Source organism: Dermacentor albipictus, chromosome 3, assembly GCF_038994185.2.
Source record: "Dermacentor albipictus isolate Rhodes 1998 colony chromosome 3, USDA_Dalb.pri_finalv2, whole genome shotgun sequence".
In the NCBI taxonomy this organism is placed as follows: Eukaryota; Metazoa; Arthropoda; class Arachnida; order Ixodida; family Ixodidae; genus Dermacentor; species Dermacentor albipictus.
The window spans coordinates 193,822,431-193,844,681 of record NC_091823.1 but is presented as its reverse complement, the minus strand read 5'-3'; the positions used below and the strand labels follow the sequence as shown (position 1 = coordinate 193,844,681).

Below are 22,251 nucleotides of genomic sequence, written 5' to 3'. Positions count from 1 at the left end.
GGCGTTTTCTCTACTTCCTTTTTAAATAAACAGATTTTCATCCATAAATATTTTCATAAACAAAAGCTTAATATTTCAATTTTTGCAACTCTTGTTTCCCGTTGCCACTTCTCCACGAAAAATACTCTACATTTAGGCTGAAAACCAGACGAGGTAACGGGTGACATTCATATTGCTTATGGGTTCAAGAGTTATTGCAAGGTTTGATTCAAATTTTGAAATTTTTAGGGATGACTAGGAAATGTAGATCGTTGAAAATATATCAGTGGGGTCTTTGTAATGGCAGCACCTTCAGATTTCGAAACAAACATCGAAATAATGAGAACGGCGAAAACATTCCGCCATTCTTTAGCTGGGAGAATATCAGTCTATTTCGCGCCCTCAATTCAGTGACTTTTATTTATACCTTTCCCTTGACCGGACCAGGCATCGCTTCTATGCCTTGGCCATAATAATATTGTAACAGCAGCCCAATGTTGACCGCGGAATAGCTGTCAAGTCTCAAGATTGATTTGGCGGCGCTTTAGGGGTGGCCGGGAGGAGAAAGGAGGGTACCCTCCCCCCCCTCCCCGGGCCCCTCGCTGGATCGCGCCTGATGTATGCTCTCCTGCCCTACACATAGCTAGAGATTTGATGTGCACAAAATTTTCATTTCTGATGCAAACAATTGTCGACTGGAAGTCTTGACTTTGCTGTGTTTGCAAACTAATTCTGTTAACCTATTAAAAGAAATATTTCTTCATGTTCTCTGTTTATCCCTTCCAAAACAACCCGAGTAGGCATACAGCATTTAAAAAAGTTGACGTGTTTGCTTGTTTAATATGCTTTGTGTTTTAGCGATGCACGTTTATTTCATTGGTTCAAAGAAAGTTTTGCAAGAACAAGAACTCGTCCATGGTGTGCCCCCATGAACGAAGTTCCAGGTACGCCACACAGAGCACGGCAATGTTCAGACACAGAACATTGAAGTCTGGATGCTCCATGATGCAACCCTGCGGTTGGGCGAGACTTAAGGGTGCACCCATCTCGCGACAGCACAGTCACTCGTGCTCAAGGAAGTTTGCGAGCAGCTGGCAGTGTCCACATTCGCACCTGTAATGTGTAATGTGAAAGTAACAGTAATGCACGAACCAGAAGCTGGTAGAGATTACACACGCGATTCGCAATGTTGCGTCCGGCACTGTTGACAGCTTGACTCATGGGTTCATCCAACACGAAGCTACAGGCACCATGCTTGTTTAGGGCTTGCCCCTGAACTGCTTTCGATCGTTAAAACACGAAAATGATACGCCACGTCATAGCTGGCCGCGAAGGAGAAAACAAGCAGGTTTAGATTAGATTTAACTGCGCATTGCGAATTCCAGGTAAAGTTTCTAAGCGACCAATGCAGCACGTAATAACTAGCATCCGTGCGTACCAGTCTGTACGTAATTTTTTTTTTTTAATTTTTATCGCTTGACTCGTTCTACCAGGATACGATCAATAAGGTTTTAGAAGATTTTAAGGTACATGGACACGGTCTTGTGTTTACCCACGAGAGTCCACAAAACAATGTATTGCAGTTCTTGGAACTGAAGCTTGAATTCTGTGAACGCCATGTGTGTTGGACATATCAACCCCGTGCGAAAAAGGAACTGTTGTCCTTCAGGTCTGCACACTCGAAGATTGTGAAAAGACGCATTGCGTCTTCATGTATAGAATTGGCTCTTAAGAGTTCGTGTGTGCACAAGATGCAAGAAAGTTTTGATAATCAGATCAGCCGACTTTTGGCAGCTGGGTTCCCTATGTCACTTTTGAATGCCGTGGTTGAAGCTCTGATCTAGAGAAGGAAAACCACAAAAAGGCCGGCCGCCGAACGTGAAACGCGAAGGCCTGCGGTGGTCCCTTATATGCATAAGGTGACCCATCAACTCAAGAAAGTTGCTTGCAGGCATGCTGTTCCTTTGGCAATTTCTGCGCCAAAAAAGCTTTCAAAGCTATGTTCCCACACCTGCGGAGAGAGCAGAGGAGGATGCCAAATTCGGCATGGTGCCTCACACATGTCGTGCGCTGTCGGTGTGGTTTATGGCATTCCACTCTCATGTGGTAAGACATATGTTGGCCAGACAGGGCGTTGCGTCAATGAGCGACTCAGGGAACATGTGCTAAAAGCAAACAAAAATGTAGGTAAAGGAGTGCACATTGTTGCGCATATGAACTCTTGCAGCAATTGTGAGGTGCGACTTGATCGGACGTTAATTCTTGGAAAAAGCAAGAATGAACATGCGCGGCTTGCCTTAGAGGCCTACCACATAAAAAGACAAGGCAGTAATTGCATAAGTGACACATCTTTGTCCCTGCACCCATCAGAATTTGAATTCCTACGTTTGCGTATACGATAAGTTGGCAGATGTCAGTAATGTATTCTCTGCACCTGCGCGGTTGTGTGGCCTAGGTATATATATGCATCGATGACGGTAGGATAAAAAGAAGTTGTTAGTCAGCGCCAGTGTGTGTCGCGTCTTTCTTTTTGTGGATCGGCTTAGGTGTTTGCACTGCAACGTTAAGTTCAGAATTATGTATCAACTAGGCCCAAATGAAGTGTTACTTTAATATCTGAGGGCAAAATGTCTGAAGACGATGAACCTTTTAAAATTCTGTTCCACACAACATGGAGTAATGATCGAAAATGCCTCCTGAACCTGTACAGGAGCTTTGTCTGCTCTTGCCTTGACCATAGTGCTATAATCTAACACTCCGCAACACCAAGAACATTAAGAATCCTGGACCCAGTTCACCATTTAGGTATCTGCCTCGTGACTGGTGCCTGCAGGACAAGCTCTGTGGAATGCCTGCGTAGAATCAAGCGAGTGATCATTAGACGTCATATTCCAGCTTCATGCATTATCTAAAAGTAAATTCAAATCCTGAACATCCTTAGGACACAACTGTAAATGATGTGTACTGTGCCATACTCTTCATTAATCTGCCCACAGCGAGGAATCTCTTCTCACTGCATGTGAACAAATGCGTATCCCACTTCTAAAGCACCATTTAATGCTTCCAGCCAAGTTATCACTGCCATAGCAGTGGCAGTTCATGGAATGCGACATGCCGTTTGTTGAAGTCATTAAGCATGCTGCTGACATGCACATTCAAATGCATTTCCCTGAACTTCAGTCGAAGTACTGCTGCCCAAAGTTCTATGTCATTGCATTGAAACCACATGCCAGCATGTCTTATGCACTCTGCCTGTCCTTTTTGGAGTCTGGCATTGGGCATGCGCAAACAAGTATCTGTACAACTGAAGCCTATGTGCTATAATCTGCTATAAAACACATCAAGCAGTTAGAACTACAAAGGGCAATTGTATTTACACACTCTATAAGCGTTGTCAGATCTATAGTGTCACTACAAATCCATAAATATCCTGTAGTTACTGATCTTTGTACACTCCTGTGCACTGTTAATGCATGTAATCAATGTGTCATGATATGCTGGGTGCCTGGGCACAGAGGCATCGAAGGTAAAATGCTCGCCGATGAAATCGCCACATCCACAGCAAGAAAAAATTTTAACTTTTCCGTAGCTGTCCCCACTGTATATTTAAAACCTCTTTCTCACAAAAAATTAAGAGACTATTAGGACATCTAAGCCTCCAATAAACTTCATTTAATTAAGCCACAGTTAGAGGGCCCCTCACCAGGCCCAGAGCAAATTTTCGTTTTACTCTGAAAGTTGTCACGTGTCCTCTAGGGAGCGTTCTGCCGAAAAAAAACTCACATCTGCTCATTAATAGCTGAGATATAAATATTTCAGTGCGGCAAACCCATGATTTCAGCAGGCGGGCTTCACTGCATAGCGAGACTCCCTCTCCACTCGTCCCGTCTAACATTCGCATGCAAAATTCCTTCCCTGCGTTCTCCCATGCCGGACCTCGAGGATCGCGTGATACATACGTCACGGGGCACCGCCTTCACTTTTTTTTTTTTTAACCTCGCTTTTTTTTTTCTGGCGATGCGCACTTCCTTTGGTTTATCCACTAGCAACATTGCGTGCGAGCTGTTATCGTTTCGCACAGCACACGAGGTTGCGCACTGTGCACAAGGACACATGACTAGCAGTATAATTCAGTGCTACACGAATACTGAGGCAGAACAAGCGTATCGCAGAGCATGATCACGCGCTGGAACACGGTAAAAAATGGCATAGATACCTGTGCACGTGACTGCATGACCGTGGGAACAAGCAGATGAAACGGAAGTACAGCGCTCTTGTTTCATCAGCAGCAGCAGCCTGGCTGCGCTCACTGCAGGGCAAAGGCCACTCCCATACTTCTCCAACTGCCCTGGTCATGTGATAATTGTGGCCGTGTTGTCCCTGCAAAGTTCTTAATTTCATCCATGCATCGGCCACCCCCTGTTAAGCTTCCTTTCTCTTGGAATCCAGTCCGTAACCGTTAATGATCATCAATTATCTTATCTCCTCATTACATGCTCTGCCCATGCCCATTTCTTTTTCTTGATTTCAACTTAGATGTCATTAGCTCGCGTTTGTTCCCTCACCCAATCTGCTCCCTTCCTATCCCTTTACGTAAGAAGAGAGCAGATTGGGTTCGGGATTGCGTTTTACGTTGCATCGAAGCAAGAGCTTCGGTGCGAAGTAAAACAAAAAGACACGCAGACGTTCTATTTGTGTGTTTTGTTATTGATCTAAACGTCAATTCAATTCAAGCAACAGATCACACAAATAAGAGATGTTGCCTTGAATAATTCTCAAAGTCATGTGTCGCCACGAGCTACGTCACACTGCGGACACGATCACGTAGGCGCAGGAGCCCGACTACGTCACCTTCCCTCTGCAGGCGGATTCGCCGCGAGTGAAGAGGAAAACCGCGTTCAGATTGAAATTTCAGACCTTTCCGCATGCGTAGCAATGTAATTTTTTGCAATTCCCTTTCAGTAATAAAATCACAACAAATCAGCGTTCTGTTCTGTTGACTAAGAATAGGACACATAAAGTACACACAATTTCTTGCTGGCTACATGTGGTAGATTTCGTGAAAGGCTGACTGTCATACATGCCCTTGTGGAGTGTTGGGAAGCAGGAATCGAGAGGAAAAAGCACTTTCCTTTTGCATATTGGCAGCATATCCTATTACACCCAGCACAACTTCTTGGAAAAAAACCATTATTCAACATCATACCTTTTATGAAAGTTTTTAAATGACATTTTTACACTGATACTGCAAATTATCACTCCAAAAGTTACATAGCACAGCCTCTTACCAGAGTCTGCTGCTGCATTTGGTACATCTATAGTGCTTGTCTCCACGTCTTTGCGTTCAAGTGCCCTGATGAGGCAGTAGTCATTTATTATTTACTGTAATTTATTCTTAGTATATCATCTTTTCAAAGTACATGTTTTATTTTCATATTACACATCACAACTTATTGTAATCATTTTGCAACATATATATTTTACACAGTTTGCGGCGATTGTCATTAGGCCACTGAGCACGTGTTGATGGGCGAGTTGGTTATACATAATTACAACAAAGGCGCCCAATAAAACAAGGGACAATGGAAGGAGACACTGGACAACCACGTAGGTGCACTAACAACTGAGTGTTTATGTTTCTTGACACAGGAATAGATAGCTGCTGTCAAGGATCAAAACAACAAAAAGAAACAGGGCCGTCATCTGCACCGCACAAGAAAACCACAATGCAGAACAACTTCTAAGTACCGCTTCCAAGATACGCCAGTTCCTTTGTCGATAGAGAAGCTGAGGCTTCACTGATACAATTATCACCACGCTTCTTGATCTCAAGTGCTCCCAATATCTCCCTTGTCAGTTGATCATCAGCTCTGTTCAAAACACAGGTTCTATGAAAATCTGGAATGCACTTGTGAGCCTTACAATGCGCACTAATGCCCCGCAGGGGCGTCTGCCTCAGCAGGCGTTTGGTGTGTTGCGACACCACGGACCCGAGCACACGAGGGTTGGACCCTCCCGCGTGTAGCCGTGCGCGGCTTAGCCGTGTCTGGGGAAAAGGGGATCCTGGGGGTTGAGCCGATGCTGGGTGTTTGGACCTTTAAGGCCCCCCGGTGGAGGCAACACACCCCATTGGCCTCGGCTTCACATAGACGGCACCCCCGGACTGACCCACCCGGGGGAAATCGGCAGTTGCCCTTTCCTATCCCCCTCTCCATTCTGCGTCTTATTCTCTTCCTTTCAATCTTTCCTGTCTTCTCGTCTCTTCTGTTTACTTCCGAATTTCCTGGCAGCGAGGTATAACCTTGAGTGGGTGGCCAACCTTGGGTACTCCAGATTGGGTTATAGCAGCACCGTACAACTGGCGAGGGCTTGTCTTACACATAGGATCTGCTCCGTCCCTATGTTGGGCTCGGTGGTGGGCGGTTGGCGCTGCTGCCGAACTCAAGACCTCTATATGGCTTCAAGTAAACCACTATCCCTTGATCGTCCTCTGAAAAGAGGGCGCACCGATGCAAGCTCCCAATTCTTTTTGAAGAGCAATGAGGAACATTTCCCTTCTTTTTGAAGAGCAATGAGGAACATTTCCCTAAGTAATATGTCATACACAGTGAAAGCAACACAAGTGTGCGCAAATTCTCCCCCATCTTGGTGGGGAAATGCCTTGCAAGCACGATAGCACCTGGCTATAAAGCCACAAAGATGTCTAATGGAGACCTACTCCTTGAATTGAAAGATAAAATCCAATATGAGAAAATGAATGACCTGAAATGCATGGGCGATGTAGCGGTCACTGTGTCCGCACATCGAACCATGAACACGAGCCGTGAAGTAATCTCTGAAGACGACTTCATGGACCTTAGTAATAAAGAGCTGCTTGAAGGTTTTCAGGATCAAAATGTCATCAAAGTAGAACGTATTCTAATCCGCAGGAATAACGAACAACTTCGAACAAAGCACATTGTATTAAGCTTTGGTACCAGTGTGTTGCCTAGTACAGTGGATGCAGGCTATATCAAAGTTCGTGTTAGGCCGTACATTCCAAATCCTCGACGGTGCTTTAAGTGCCAGAGGTATGGACATGGATCCCAGACTTGCGCGAAATGCAGCTCGAACGATCATCCAACAGACACTTGCGACTCATCTCCACATTGCGTGAACTGCGATGGAAGCCATCCAGCCTACTCTAGAACGTGCCCTAAATGGAAGAAAGAAAAAGAAATCATTGCATTAAAGGTCAAAGAAAACATTACATTTCACGAAGCAAGGAAACGTCTTTCCTACTTAGATCACACAAGCTATTCCGAGGTGGCGCGACGGGGGGCAGCGTCACAAATACCTCGGGAGTCTACCGCGGTCACTAATAGTGGTCCGGTAATCACTCCGCCTGCCCCTCTGGTGGCAGCAGCAGATGCTGCTCCGTCAACACCGAAGGTGGGCCTGCAGACTTCGGTTCCGCAGGCTCCAAAGCTAAACCGAACTCCACGGCCTCGGACGCGAGTTTCAGCGCCTAGTTCACGATCCTCCAGCGCCTCCGAGAAGGTTATGGAGGTCGATCAGAAATCCTTGGCGTCATCGACGCCGAAAGATCAGCGCTCCCGAGAGCGCGCTAAAAGAGATAAAATACCTGTAACTGCACAAAGAAAGGGACCGGTAACCCAAATGGTTACCGCTCTTCTATACATATCCATCTATCTTTACCACGTGCTCTTGAACAGAGTCAACAAAAATCTTCCTCAAAATGGCTGCACAAATAATTCAGTGGAATGCCAGGGGCCTCTTTCGCAATCTAGATGATGTCAAAGATCTACTAGAGGAATATCAGCCACGACTGTTCTGTGTTCAAGAAACACATTTAAAGTCTACACACTAGAACTTTTTCAAACAGTACATAATTTTCCGTAAAGATAGAAATAATGGCAATTCTTCTTCAGGTGGTGTGGCAATCATAGCCCAAAAGTCAGTTGCATGCCAGCATGTATCACTCCAAAGTTCATTTGAAGCGCTGGCTGTTCGGGCTATATTGTTTAACCAACTTATAACTATTTGCTCTATATATTTACCGCCTGATGAAAGGTTTGATATTGCTGAATTTGAAAAGCTGATTGACCAGCTTCCCGAACCTTGTATAATAATCGGAGACTTCAATGCTCACAACACATTCTGGGGTGACTCAAGATGTGATGCGAGAGGACGGGCAATAGAGAACTTCCTTCTTTCTTCTGGAGCCTGCCTATTTAACAAGGCAGAGCCAACCTTTTACAGCTCCACACACAACACGTTTTCATGTATAGATTTAGCAATAGGGTCAGCGTCACTTCTTCCATACCTGGAATGGAGAGTTATCAGTAATCCATATGGGAGCGATCATTTCCCTACACTCCTAGAAACAACGAAGTGGCACGATGGACCAGCTTACCCCCAAAAGTGGAAAATTCATAGTGCAGACTGGTCAAAGTTCAGAAACATATGTAAACTGTGCCTGGAAGATGTGGACCACCTAGGTGTAGAGGAACTGGCCAGCTACATCACTGAACATATCCTCTGTTCTGCTAAAAACTGTATACCTCAGTCCTGCACAGATAAACTCAATCCGAAGCCGTGGTGGAACAAAGACTGCGAAACTGCAAAGAAACGCCAGAACAAAGCATGGAGTAGATTTTCACGCTATCCAACCACAGAAAACCTAATAGAATTTAAGCGCTGCAAAGCAAATGGACGCCGTATCCGCCGAATATCCAAAAGAGAAAGCTGGACACGCTACATATCCTCAATAAACTCATACACGGACGTTAGCAAAGTATATAACGGTACGTAAACTAAAAGGACAACGTCCAAATCCTTTTCCTCTCGTCAATAGCTCTGGTGAGTCAATAGAAGATCAAGCAAACACTCTTGGCGAGCACTTTGAGAGAGTATCAAGTTCAGAAAACTATTCCGAAACTTTCTTAAAGCATAAAAGAATAGCTGAAAATATTCCTCTGCGTCCAAACAAGTCATCAGAAGGGTACAATAGACCGTTAACACTCCATGAACTCAAGCTTGCCCTAGGCTCTTGTGGTAGCTCGGCTCCAGGTTCTGACGCAATCTCTTATGAAATAATCAACAGTCTGCCTCATGAGACCCTAAACTGCCTGTTAGGCCTTTACAATAAGATATTTGCTACTGGTCATATACCTTCATCTTGGAAAGAAGCAATGGTCCTACCAATACTCAAACACGGTAAAGACCCTTCCTTAGTTAACGGTTACAGACCTATTGTACTCACTAGCTGCTTACTTAAAGTATTTGAAAAGATGATTAACCGACGCCTTGTCTTCTTTTTGGAATATAATGGTATATTGGACCCTCGCCAATCTGGCTTCCGAAGAGCGAGGTCTACTACCGATAATCTAGTTCTCCTTGAATCATATATACGTGATGCATTTGTACATAGCCAATACTGTCTATCTATATTCTTTGATATTGAGAAGGCATATGATACTGCCTGGCGATACGGTATTCTGCAAGACCTGTCTTCCTATGAAATTTGTGGTAGTATGCTGAATATTTTGCAAAATTACTTATCTGAAAGAAAGTTCCGCGTTAGAATTGGCAATGTACTATCGCGCACTTTTATTCAAGAAAACGGTGTACCACAGGGAGGAGTGCTAAGTTGCACACTTTTTATAAGCAAAATGAACTCTCTCCACTCTGTTATACCATCAATGGTATGGTATTATGTCTATGTGGACGACATCCAAATCAGCTTTAAATCTTGCAACCTGTCCATGTGTGAACGCCAGATACAGTTGAGTGTTAATCAGCTCACGAAATGGGCAGACGAAAACGGATTTCAATTCAATGCAGAAAAGACTTCCTGTGTGCTGTTTTCCAGACGAAGAGGTGTATGTCCTGACCCTTGCATTACCATGCATGGGAGAAACCTGGTAAATAGAAAAGAACAAAAATTTCTTGGTATAACATTCGATAGTAAGCTAACCTTCACGCAGCATATAAAACAGTTGAAGCTGAAATGTCTTAAAACCATGAACCTTTTAAAGATTTTATCCAATCAGTCGTGGGGAACAGATAGGTATTGCCTCCCATCTTTTTTTAAAAGCCTTGTGTTGTCACGCATAGACTACGGATGTATTTTTTACCAGTCTGCTTCAAAGACTACACTTAAGCAACTCGATCCTGTCTATCACTTAGGTATCCGCCTATCTCTTGGTGCCTTTAGGACGAGCCCCGTCCAAAGTCTATACTCAGAATCGGATCAGTGGCCGCTGCATTATCAACGTACATATCTGGGAGTCACCTATGCAATAACCTCCTGAGACCCGGGATGCATTTGGGTGCACAGATTTTTCCCAAACTTTCAGAATAAGTCAGTAGGATTATGAAGGTGAAAAGTGTTAAATATTTTTCCAATAGCCCTGACAGTTACAGCTCAGCGCGATGTCCAATATATTGGACACTGGGATTCTACCCGGTCTTTTCTCAGCCAGCGCACACGTAATCATGTACCGCAGATATTGCGCTCAAACTCGTGTGCAAAAATATTTATTAACTCGAAAGGCGCAGTAGTGAATAAAGTACATAAAAAGAGCATTCCTCTGTTAAAAAAATATTTGCTCTTGTGTTCACTTTCTGTGGGAAACTTCAAAACACCTTTTTGTCCTTGGTGATGCAGAAGAAGAGCTGAAGAGCTGCGCGTACGCTGTTGTATTAACTTTAATATAAAATCAAAGATATGCCCTGAAAGCAGGTAGAAATACGAGAAACAGTGCTTAATTCTCCGGCAGCTGCCGTAAAACGCCGCACCGCTGAATGCCGCCATTGTGGAATTGCGGCGGGAATTGGAACGATGTATTTTCATCAAAGCTGCATAGATGGCGCGATTTGGTGCTAAAGAAGTTTGTTTTCATGTCGCAGCCTTTGTAGTCTGCAACGGGCAGCGTTTGCAGTGTCTGCCAGCATTGAGCAGTGGGTAGTGCTCTTTTCTTGGGGTTCCCAAAGAGACAGTCAAGCTTGCTTTGATGGCGGATGCCACTAGGTTTCCTTCTCACTCTCAGTTTCATCCTGCTGCTTCCCTTGAGCCCTTGAGCCACAAGAGTCTCAGCAACAGATTGGTGGAACTGCATATATTTCAGTATTTCTTTCCGCTGTTTCTTTAGGGAGCCTGTGTCCCGCGTGTACTGCACCTCGGAATTGCTGAGGTCAATGTCGAAGAGGTGAAAGATGGCTCCGATTGTCCACTTGTTGACGCGTGCTTTTATCCTGTAGTAACTTATCATTCGGTCTGCGTTGTCAACACCGGCCATGTTGACGTACATGCGCACAATATCTGTTAGAGGGATATCGATGTTTTTTTCCCTTACGAGACCGCCTGCGATAGGTGTCTTGTGGGTCCTAGCCATGGATTGAAAAAAGATAAGTTATCGGCCTAATTCATCAGACACGCAAGGCCGGTCCCCTAAAGAAAAAAAAAAGAGACGTGATTTCGTCCACAAGCCGGTAAATGCCAACAGTATTTGCCTGCTGTTCATAACAAGGCCATCACAAAAGCGCGGTTAAAATAACCGGGTTGAGTCCTAGCGTCCAACGTAATGGACACGCGAAATCAAAGGAAGCGTAAAAAAAAGTGAGTGGGCGAACAGTTTAAATTCCGTATTCTGCGCGTACGCTGTTGTATTAACTTCAATATAAAATCAAAGATATGCCCTGAAAGCAGGCAGAAATACGAGAAACAGTTTTTACTTCTCCGGCAGCTGCCGTAAAACGCCGCACAGCTGAATGCCGCCATTGTGAAACTGTTTCGGCAGGAATTTGAACAATGTGTTTTCATCAAAGCTGCATAGATGGCGCAAGCAGGTGTCCAATAAGTAGGACAGCGCGGTTTTATGAGGATGAAAGCCTTGTCACAGGAGTACTGGCTCATTCATGAATGTCCAATATATTGGACAAATCTCCATAGCCGGGTCTCAGGAGGATAAGAATCATGTCACTAAAACACCACCCATGCAAAGCACTCATAAGTGATCAGTCCACATACCAGTTCTACTTAAACAGGCCTTCACACGCCCCACCGTTCCCGTTGGCAGTAATATCTCTTGCGGAAGAACTCGGAGTACTCTTCACAGATCTACAGGAAAGCGACAATGCTAAACCTATTCCACCCTGGGAACAATGTACAGTTACCTGTGACTTGTCCTTTAGAGAACTGAACAAAAAGAGTTGTCCAAGTGCCCTCATCCAGCAGCATTTCTTGGCCCTTGAAGACAAGTATAGATCAACGGCATTTTTCACTGATGCTTCGAAGTCGGCAACTTCGGTATCATGTGCAGCCCATGGCCCAAACTTCTCCAACGCTAAAACCTTACATAACCATAGCAGCATTTTTACAGCCGAAGCGTACGGTATCCTGATCACTGTTGAATACATAGTGCAGCACAAGATACAAAAGTCCATAATATACACAGATTCCTTAAGTGTTGTCACAGCCCTGTCCTGTGGCTAAACAAGCCGAAACCCTGTATTAAACATGCTCCTTAAACACATTCACCTAGCATATAAACAAAACCTAGCTCTTGTTGTATGCTGGGTGCCAGGACACTCTGGGATTGCAGGCAATGAAATGGCAGACAAGAATGCTGGACAAGCGGCTCATCGGGATATTATTGATGTAAGCTGGGTACCTGGTGTAGATATGAAACCTGCTGTAGAAAGGTGCTTCATAACCACTGGCAAGCTGAGTGGGACAAGCAAGTGGAAAATAAGCTGCACCTTCTTAAACCGCGATTAAGCAAACCTTTCCCACTGAAGCTTGATAGGCACACCGAAGTCGTCCTAGCATGACTCAGAATAGGACAGACTTATGGCACACACAAACACCTATTGACTTCAACTGACCCCCCAACGTGCACACGCTGCGGTGAGAACTTCAGCGTCCTACATATCCTCATTCAATGTCCCGAACTTCACCGAGAGCGATTAGCTCATTTCAAGGAACTCTACACACACCATATACCACCCCATCCCTCGATGTTCTTATCAGAAGATGCACTTTTTAACTTTAAAAGAGTGCTTAATTATCTTGCTCAAGCTAACTTTCTAGATATCATCTCATTCCATGCTAACCATCAGACTGTGCCTCACAGGTGAAGTACAGTCTGATGCACATAAGTATGTCTGAGCTCTTGCACTTCTTGCGTAGGCAAGAATTGTACAGCAAGGGACTCGGGCAATCCGCAACAATTTACCATGTGTCCCTATAACCTATAATTTTAGAATTCATCCACCAGTTTTTATAGATTTCTTTTACGTGTAGGCCTCTATACAGCCTATATTTTAAGTCACAGCACCAAACCCACAATTTAACTAAACAAAAACATATGTCCTGGCGCTCTTTGGCCTTAGATGCCCTTGCGCCATTAAACTCCAATCATCATCATCATCATCAATGCGCACTAATGTAAGCGGAGAGCTGGTTTTTCGTCTTATATCAGATGGTCATGCAATCTGTCATTCAGACATCTGCCCGTTTGGCCAACATATGATGAACCACACGACAAGGAAACCGAATAAACTACTTTCTTTACACATCCAAAATGCTTCTGCCCATGTTTTTTTGCGCACACCTGTCTATTTTCCTCTTGTCCTGCGTTCACCTTGGCACACATCGAACCAAGATGTTTCGGAGCGGAAAATAAAACCCGAACACCAGCTCATTTGCCTACTTTTTTCAGATTGTGAGATATACCATGAACATATAGAATGATAGCACACCTAGTGACAGTCCAGAATTGTAGACCCAGTCATCATTATTATTGTCAGAGTTTAAAACAGCCTTGCATCCTCTAACCCTGACTCACGAGCTTGCGACTGATGACTGTTTAAGATTTTTAGATTTGGAGATCACTTTCTCATCGTGCCTTGTGTGCTGGCAGTTCAAGCCAAGGGGTAGCAAACCCATCCTCTCCTACCATTCCGCTCACTCAAAAGTAATAAAAAGAGGCATCATTCAGTTATGTCTAACAAACGCACTTAACAAGTCGTGTGCATCGGCTGCAAAGCAGTTTTCATTGTCAGGTCAGCCGCCTCAAAGGGGCACGTTATCCTCACCACATGATCATATCTGTTGCAGAAAAAATACTCAAGCAGCTCAAGGGACCTAACGTTGTAGACCAGGGTCGAGCAGGCCCTTCTGGAACTAGGTGTACTATCATTCCATATGTTCGCGGCATATCTCACAATCTGAAAAAAGTAGGCAAGCGAGCTGGTGTTTGGGCTTAATTTTCTGCTCCAAAATGCCTTGGTCTGATGTGTGCCAAGGTGAACGCAGGACGTCGGGAAAATAAACAGGTGTACGCAAAAAAACATGGTCAGAAGCATGTCGCATATGTAAAGATAGTAGTTTATTCGGTTCCCTTGTCGTGTGGTTCATCATATTGCTACGAATTATGTTTATTTACAGGGTGAAACGAGGTCCGAGAGGGAAGCTACAGGCCAGACCCAGCCGGCGCAAAGTACCCCGAGATCACACGCGCACACTCTACTTCTTCTTTCTCAGCCTCAGCCGCGCAGTGCTGCGACACTATGTTGGCCAAACAGGCAGATGTCTAATGACAGTTTGCGTCAGCATCGATATAAGAGGAAAAACCAGCTCTCCACTCACACTAATGCGAATTGTAAGGCTCACAAGTGCATTCCAGATTTTCATAGAGCCTGTGTTTTGAACAGAGCTGATAATCAACTGACAAGAGAAATATTGGAAACGCTTGAAATCAAGAAGCATTGTGATAATTGTATGAGTGAAGCCTCAGCTTCTCTATCGACAAAGGACATGGCGTATCTTGGGAGCGGCACTTAGAAGTTCTTCTGTATTGTGGTTTCCTTGTGCGGTGCGGATGACGGCCCTGTTTCTTCTTGTTATTTTGATCCTTGGCAGCAGCTATTTATTCCTGTGTCAAAAAATAAATTGCTCAGTTGTTAGTGCACCTACGTGGTTGTCCGGTGTCTCCTTCCTTTGTCCGTTGTTTTATTTGGCACCTTCATTATAGTCTTTAGGCCCCTTTACAGCCACGTCGCATCTACCTCTCGTAGTTCTTTCTTTCTTTATTATTTCCTCAGACACAGTCTAAGAGGGGGCGGAGGCTAAAGGCGACAGAGCGCTTGACAAGGGCCCCGGCCCCCTTGCACAATATACACAGACCAAATACATCAACAAAGTTAAGTCAGACAGACATAGGTTCAGACAGTGGGCAATATTAAAAAGGGAGACTAGTCACTGCTCGAATATGAAGTCAGCAAATGATTGGTACAAAATATTTACATGTGCAACATAATGGCTGCAACGTAAATACAGAACACAGCAATTTAGTTATCAGTCGGCACGTTCAACAACATCATTCATAGCCATGGCACTCATCACAAAACCAAGACACAATAACCAAGCACAATTTTACAGCCGTGTATAAAAATTGCACTAGTTGAGAGAAGCATGGCAAGAGAGAACAAAGCGCACTTTGTGAGGTAATTTACAATAATGAAAACATAATGTCACTGTTCACAAGAAACTTCCTACAGTATTTCTTAAATGTATGTACATTTTTATTAAAGTCGACTTGCATATCTATTCTGTTAAGAGCATTGGTTATTTGAAAAGATAATGCTTGCCTTCCGTAGTTGGTTCTATCTTGCGGCATTTTTCGTTTTGGGTTTCGGGTACTGTATGAATTTGAGCTGGGCAATGCGGAAATATGTAACTTGTATTTATTGATCCATTGCAATAGCTTAAAGTAGTACACCTGGTCAGCCTTCAACATGTTATATTTGGTAAATAATGGCTGTGTTCTCAATAACTGCTTGTTGCCTTTAAAATTTTCCAGTATGCGCAACATTTGCTTTTGTAATACATTAAGTTTGTAGTAGTTAGTAGCCGTTGTTGTTCCCCAAGTCAAGATTCCATAGCTAATTCTAGAGTAAACCAGTGAATAGTATAGTGCCTGCTTTAAACGTTTGGGTATTAGATGTTGTACTTTGTAAATGCACCCAATGGTGCGAGAAAGGCTTGATTTTAGGTGAATAACGTGAGTATTCCATGAGAGATTGTGGTTAAACCAGACACCTAAAAACTTTTGTTCAGTAACCTGTTCCAGCAAGCGTCCTTCAAATCTAATGTTAACCGGGTAGCAGTCATGCTTATTGATTGGCTTAAAAATGACGTACTTTGTTTTATTTATATTTAGACTCAAGCGATTTCTTTGAAGCCATGCAGATAACTGTAATAAGTAGTCATTAACAGACGTCTCTAAAGATTGCATGGTTTCTCCGGTGAAAAAAACATTCGTATCATCTGCATACATTATTAATTGCGGGGATCCATGTATTGCTATAATATCATTTATATAAATAAGAAAAAGTAGGGGTCCCAGAATAGAGCCCTGGGGAACGCCCTGTTGTACTTCGAGTCTGCTGGAGGACCAATTGTTAACACGTACATATTGATAACGTTTCTCTAGATAACTCCGGATTAGTTTTATTGCTACTCCTCTAATACCATATTTTTCTAATTTTCTTAACAATATGTTATGTTGAACAGTGTCGAAGGCTTTGCTGAAATCTATAAATAAGCCAAGAGTGAGCAATTTGTTTTCTATATTTTCAATTATCTTTTATGTCAACGAGAGCAATCCCTGCTGATTTGTTTTCTTGAAAGCCGTACTGAGCTTCTGTTGTTACTCGGTGTTTATTAAAGAAACCGCTTAGCCTGTGATTGATGACGTATTCAAATACCTTTGAAAACACTGTCAGAACTGAAATGGGCCTATAATTATTAATGTTGGTCTCACCACCACCTTTGTAGACAGGTGTAACTTTTGCGATCTTCAAATCGTCTGGAAAATCTCCGCTAAGAAGCATCTGATTTATTATATCCGATAATATGGGGCTTATCAAGCTCACCACATGCTTAATAGGCAAAATTTTTATCCCGTCGTCTCCGCAAGCGACTTGGTTTTTTAGATTTCTTATTATTGTTTCGATTTCATGAGACGTTGTAGGGGCAAGCGTGATTGACTCCATCAAGCTATTTATACGTACGCAGTCACTGGAAGTGCCATGTCGTCCTGAATAAACACCTACTTTAGCGAAATGTTGATTCATAGCTTCTACTAAATTGTTCCCAGTTAGAAGCACATTGTCAATGCAAATTTCCTTCACACCACAGTCAGTTAGATTTTTTGCTAATATGTTGTTTAGTAGCTCCCATGTCTTTTTGCCGTCATTTTGAACATCCTGGAATTTAGTCTGGAAATAATTGGACTTTGCGTATTTTAGATCTGAGTTCAATTTGTTTCTCAATTGTTTGAATTCATTCAGTACACATGGATCTCGGGTTTTAAGAAACTGTTGAAATTTTCGGTTTTTCTCTTTTATTCTTCTGTGCAGCTCCCTAGTAACCCATGGTTTTCTAATCCGTTTACTTTTCTGAGTACTTTCTCGTAGTGGAAAGGCCAAATCGTAGCAATGTTGAAATTTCATCAAAAAGACCTGGTAAGCCAGTGTGGCGTTACGTTGCTTGAACACATCATCCCAGTTCTCTTCTGCTATATAGTCATGAAACGTCATCAAGGTTTCATTAGTTATTGCTCGATACAAATTTTTTTCTTGAGGAAAAACATTATTTTTCTCGGAAGGAAAGCCCAAGCAGAACACTGGCAGATGATCGCTGATGTCATATCTGAGAACACCAGCCGTAACATTTGCATCATCTATGTTGGTAACACACACATCAAGACATGTGGCAGTATCTACTGTGACCCTGGTTGGCAGTGATATCAGATTAGAACAGGCATAGGAATTTAGTATGTCATGAAAGTCTCTTGCCCATGGACTATCTGATATGGTGTCTATGTTGACGTCACCGAGAAGCATAAATGATTTTGTTACAGTCTGTAAAGTGCGAAGAGCATTGTCGATGAAGTCGATAAATTCCATCGATTTGCCTGCTGGCGGTCTGTAGATCGCGCCAACAGTGACGTTCGACAATTTGACAAACAGGCTTTCAATAACTTGATCGCATCTAGTCAGGTCGCTCAGCACTTCATAATGTACACTCTCCTTTATAAAAATTGCTATACCACCGCCCCTTTTTATATCCCTACTAACGCTTACGCACTTGTAACCAGGAAGATGCGGTGCCGTGTCTGTGTGTGTTAGCCAAGTTTCTGTTAGTACTATTGAAGAAAAATTAATGTGTAGGGACTGAAGAAGTATCTCAAGACTATCCGCTTTGTTTTTTAGGCTTCGCATGTTTATATGTATAACTGAAAATTGTCTTTTGTTTGACCTGTGCTTTTGATTAAAAGTTTGGCAATCGTAGTACTGGCAATCATTTTGTCCTGCCATCATTTTTCTGAAGTGTGTCGAACAGGTGGGTGCACCATTATCCTTAGTTTATGTTCTCCAGATCAGACTGTTTAGCAATTCTGATAGCAACCGAGCCCTCGTCTTTTCGAGCAAGAATTTTCCCTCCAGAGCACCACACGAACTTCCATCCTGCAGACTTTTTCTTGGCGATCGCAGCCCCCAGAAGCCCTTTGTTTAAGACAGTCAAATGTTCATTCACATATACCGGAGAAGCTTCTCCTCCGTAGTCAAGGTCTTTCGTAGTTATCCTTTGTTTTTTGCTTTTTTGCAGGATTACATTTCGCTTGGTACGCTGTACAAAACGAACTACTATGTTTTTCTCCTCCGAGTTGTGTACAGCGACGCGATGACAAATGTCAATATCTGTGTCAACGATTGGCTCACCCAAGAAGACGCCAATTTTCTTAACGACCTCTGTAGCATCTCCTTCTGTTGGCACACCCTTGATTTCCAGATTGTTAGATCTCTGATGCTGTTCCAGCTCTTCGACTCTGTTGCTCAATTTGCGGTTCTCGGCTACAAGTTCTTCATTTCTTTTCACTAACCCTTGAAATTCTTTTCGCAATTCCTTTAACTCTTGCTTGATATCATTTACACCATCACATGTGTCACTGCAGAATTTCACACTTTCTTTCAAAGCCCTTAGGTCAGCCCAAAGTTCGCGCTTCAAGTCATCAAGGGCCTTAAAAAAATCTTTGCCGTCCTTAGTCATAACTAGGACGAAAGCGGGCAGCTAAGAGAAGTGGGGTAAGGATACAAGCAAAAGCACATACAACCACAAGCACATACAAGTTCATCGTTCCATTGCCAACTAGTTAACATTGGCCTGGCGCTCTTTGGCCACGCTTGACCCTTACGCCATAAAACATCACATTCATCATCATCATCATGCCCATTAGACCATGATCTACCCTGAGTCCCAAGTTGGTGGGAAACAGGTTAGATGCAGACAAGTGGACAGAGGGACATTCCAGAAACTAGCAAAGTTCCCCAAAAAATTTTAATCGCATTAAAAGGTCAGTTAGAGAGGAGTATTAGTAGTTGTCCCATAAACTGGACATGCTAAAATATTTTGCGTGCACAATTGACAAGGACACAGTGAAGGAAGGAGGACACGAGCGTCCCCCTTCACTGTGTCCTTGTGAATTGTACGGGCAAAATATTTCACTATGAATTCATACCAACTCGCCCAACTATCAGTTCTGCTGAACATACTGCTTCAAGGAAAAGGTTTCTCTGAAAGCGACATCAAAGCCTCTCCTGCAAGAGATTACTCAACCAGGCACAACCGCAAGGTAATTGCCATGGCTGCAAAATTCTGTGGTCACTTTGTGGTGACATCGCAAATTCACACGAACTATGGAACCCTACGGGTAGTCACCCCAAAAGCTGGACGTGCAGCTTCAAGGAGGAGGCTTGTCTGAAAGCGACGTCAGGGCCTCTCCTACAAGAGATTACTCAACTAGGCACAACCACAAGGTGCTTGCCAAGGTTTGTTGATGCCATTTATATAAAATGTTTATGGCTGCAAAATTCTATTCTCATGTTGTGGTGACATCGCAACTTCAGACAAACTATGGAAACCGATGGTTGCCTATGTTGGTATTTTCGCAGTCAAGATTTCAAGGGACCTGAAGTTTGGCACAAAGGATAAGTGTTGAAAAATGCATAAAGTTGATGCTGTGGCATGAAAAATTTTGACTTGACCAAACATTTTTATATCGGAGTTCAATTTAATGAGGATTTACTGCTGTGGCTCTGGCATTTACGAGGGGCATTCATCAAGTTCGTATTATTGCTCTGAAGAAGCAGAGATAGAGCAATGAGACTTGGGCGAGAATTTAACCTGAGCCTGTATTCACATTAAATTGCTGCACTATTTGGTCAACAAATGTCTGCCAGACAGAAAGCATTAGAGCCTCCACTTGTACGTCAATTTGTAGTTTAACCATTGAGTGACCATGGGCTGCTTCATCCTTAGTCATCCAGGCTTGTTCAACTACATTGAAATCATCTCTACTGTCACCTTACATTGCCACCTGCTTGGCATGAATCTCTTTACCATTGTGTCCCTTGAAATGCAAGAAGTGAATCACTGCTTGTGCTTTTTTCCCGAGTGGACACGGCCATTTTTGTTTTGGTGTTGGAAAAATTTACTGCTGTACTATGTACGAAACAAGTGTTATGTTCCATAGAAACTCAAGATGTGTTCGGATTTTCTTGCCTATCAGGTGCACCTGTCCAAAATTTATGGTCACACTAATACAAAATTTGTCAATGAGCCTTGATAAAAGGCAGCCAAGTGGACCATAAGCCAAAGTGTTGCAGTCGGTTTGCTAATTGGATAAATGGGTCTATATAGGGTCAACTAGAAAAGCATTATTACATAGTGGGCATTCTCATAGCATGATTGTTGTGTGACATTCCAACACCAATAACTTAAGGCTATTGTGTTTACCCTAATTTGTAATGAAACTACATTTAAACCTCGATATAATTAAGTAGGTAAAATTGGCAATTGGCTTCATTATATCGAAATTTTATTGTATTGATATTCGAGCTTTTATTAAGAACAATTGCCAACAAATTTTTCTTACGAGGAAAAGGGACGCAGAATTTTCAGAATTGGGCAGTCGAAAAAAGCAAATTTGAATGAGAAAACAGTTCATTATGATAAATTTGGGAGTTGGCAATGAATGATGCGGTGTCACTCACGTCGACGATTTCTTCATATTAGCAGTGCGAATTAAGTGAAGCCAGCCAAGTTTTTGCGTGCACTCAGCCCCCGCGGCTGATTGCGTCGCCCGCACTGAGACGACAGTATCGCGAAAAGTGCTGCCAGCAGGGAGCAAATGCTTCGTCTCTCTCTATCTCCAACGGTTCGCCGAAACGTGAGATTATGCAAACTCCAATATTAAATGCGCAGTAAGACAGCTTACATGACGCCACTCCGTCTAGGCACGGCCACTCTTTGCACACGAGGCAGATTACCTCCTTTAAAGCAGGGTGCGCAGATGCATATGCGCCGAGCTGCACTATTGCCATGCGCAGCCACAGGCCGAGACACGCACCAAAAATCGTGGCAGCGCCAACTTACCCCTCCCCCCTTTGCCTGTGCGGGAAGGTGGCACTCGAGAAGTCGCCGTCTTTCATGTCTCACCTTCGCACACTGTCACTCACACCTAAAGCACAAAGTGCACAGGGCCGACAGGCTCTTGTTGGACTTGGACTTTATACAGAACATGTTGCGACTCCATTTCAGCGGGTCACTTTTGTCACACTGCGAGCGATTTGAGAGGTGCGGTTGCAAGCAGCCGCTTGTAATTTAGCCATTTGACCATCTGCATCCACGGAAGTTGTCATTTATTGCCTCGGCACTGCTTTGCGGCGAAAGCGAAATTTCATTTATTCAAATCGCATACAAGCATACTTTGTTGAATTAAGGTTCTGAATACATGATCTTCTATGGACAGGAGGTTACAAAAAGTTAAACACTTTGTTATATTGATAATTTAGTTACATTGAAATTCACTGTATCAAGGTTTAGCTTTTATTGTGGGCTCATCATGCAAAGCTTAAAACTATACAAAAACAACAAAGTTGGTTGTCTTGTGCTGCAGGTGCTGCCACCGCTGAATGATGTCATGAACCGTCCTGAAGCAGGCAACACCTTGCGCAACAGGTCAGTGTTCTGTGCTTACATTTGGATAATTTCACCCTTTAAGAGAGGGCTTTCATTTGCAGATGAGAATGAAGTGCCATATTATTATTAAATTGGAGGTGCCTAATTTTTTTTATGAGACACATTAACCAAAATTGAAGGCAAATATGATTTGTGTCTGATTAAGTCACAGACACTTT

The 22,251-nt window shown here is 43.2% G+C and overlaps 1 protein-coding gene across 1 annotated transcript in view; it reads left to right on the top strand.

The window, feature by feature from the left end:
• Positions 1 to 22,251, top strand: part of ric8a (ric8 guanine nucleotide exchange factor A) — a 473,887-nt gene that overhangs the window by 382,242 nt on the left and 69,394 nt on the right. The window contains exon 12 of the mRNA XM_070534856.1: positions 22,011 to 22,072. Within this exon, the coding sequence (XP_070390957.1) occupies positions 22,011 to 22,072 (62 nt within the window). The remainder of the gene's footprint in view (positions 1 to 22,010; positions 22,073 to 22,251) is intronic.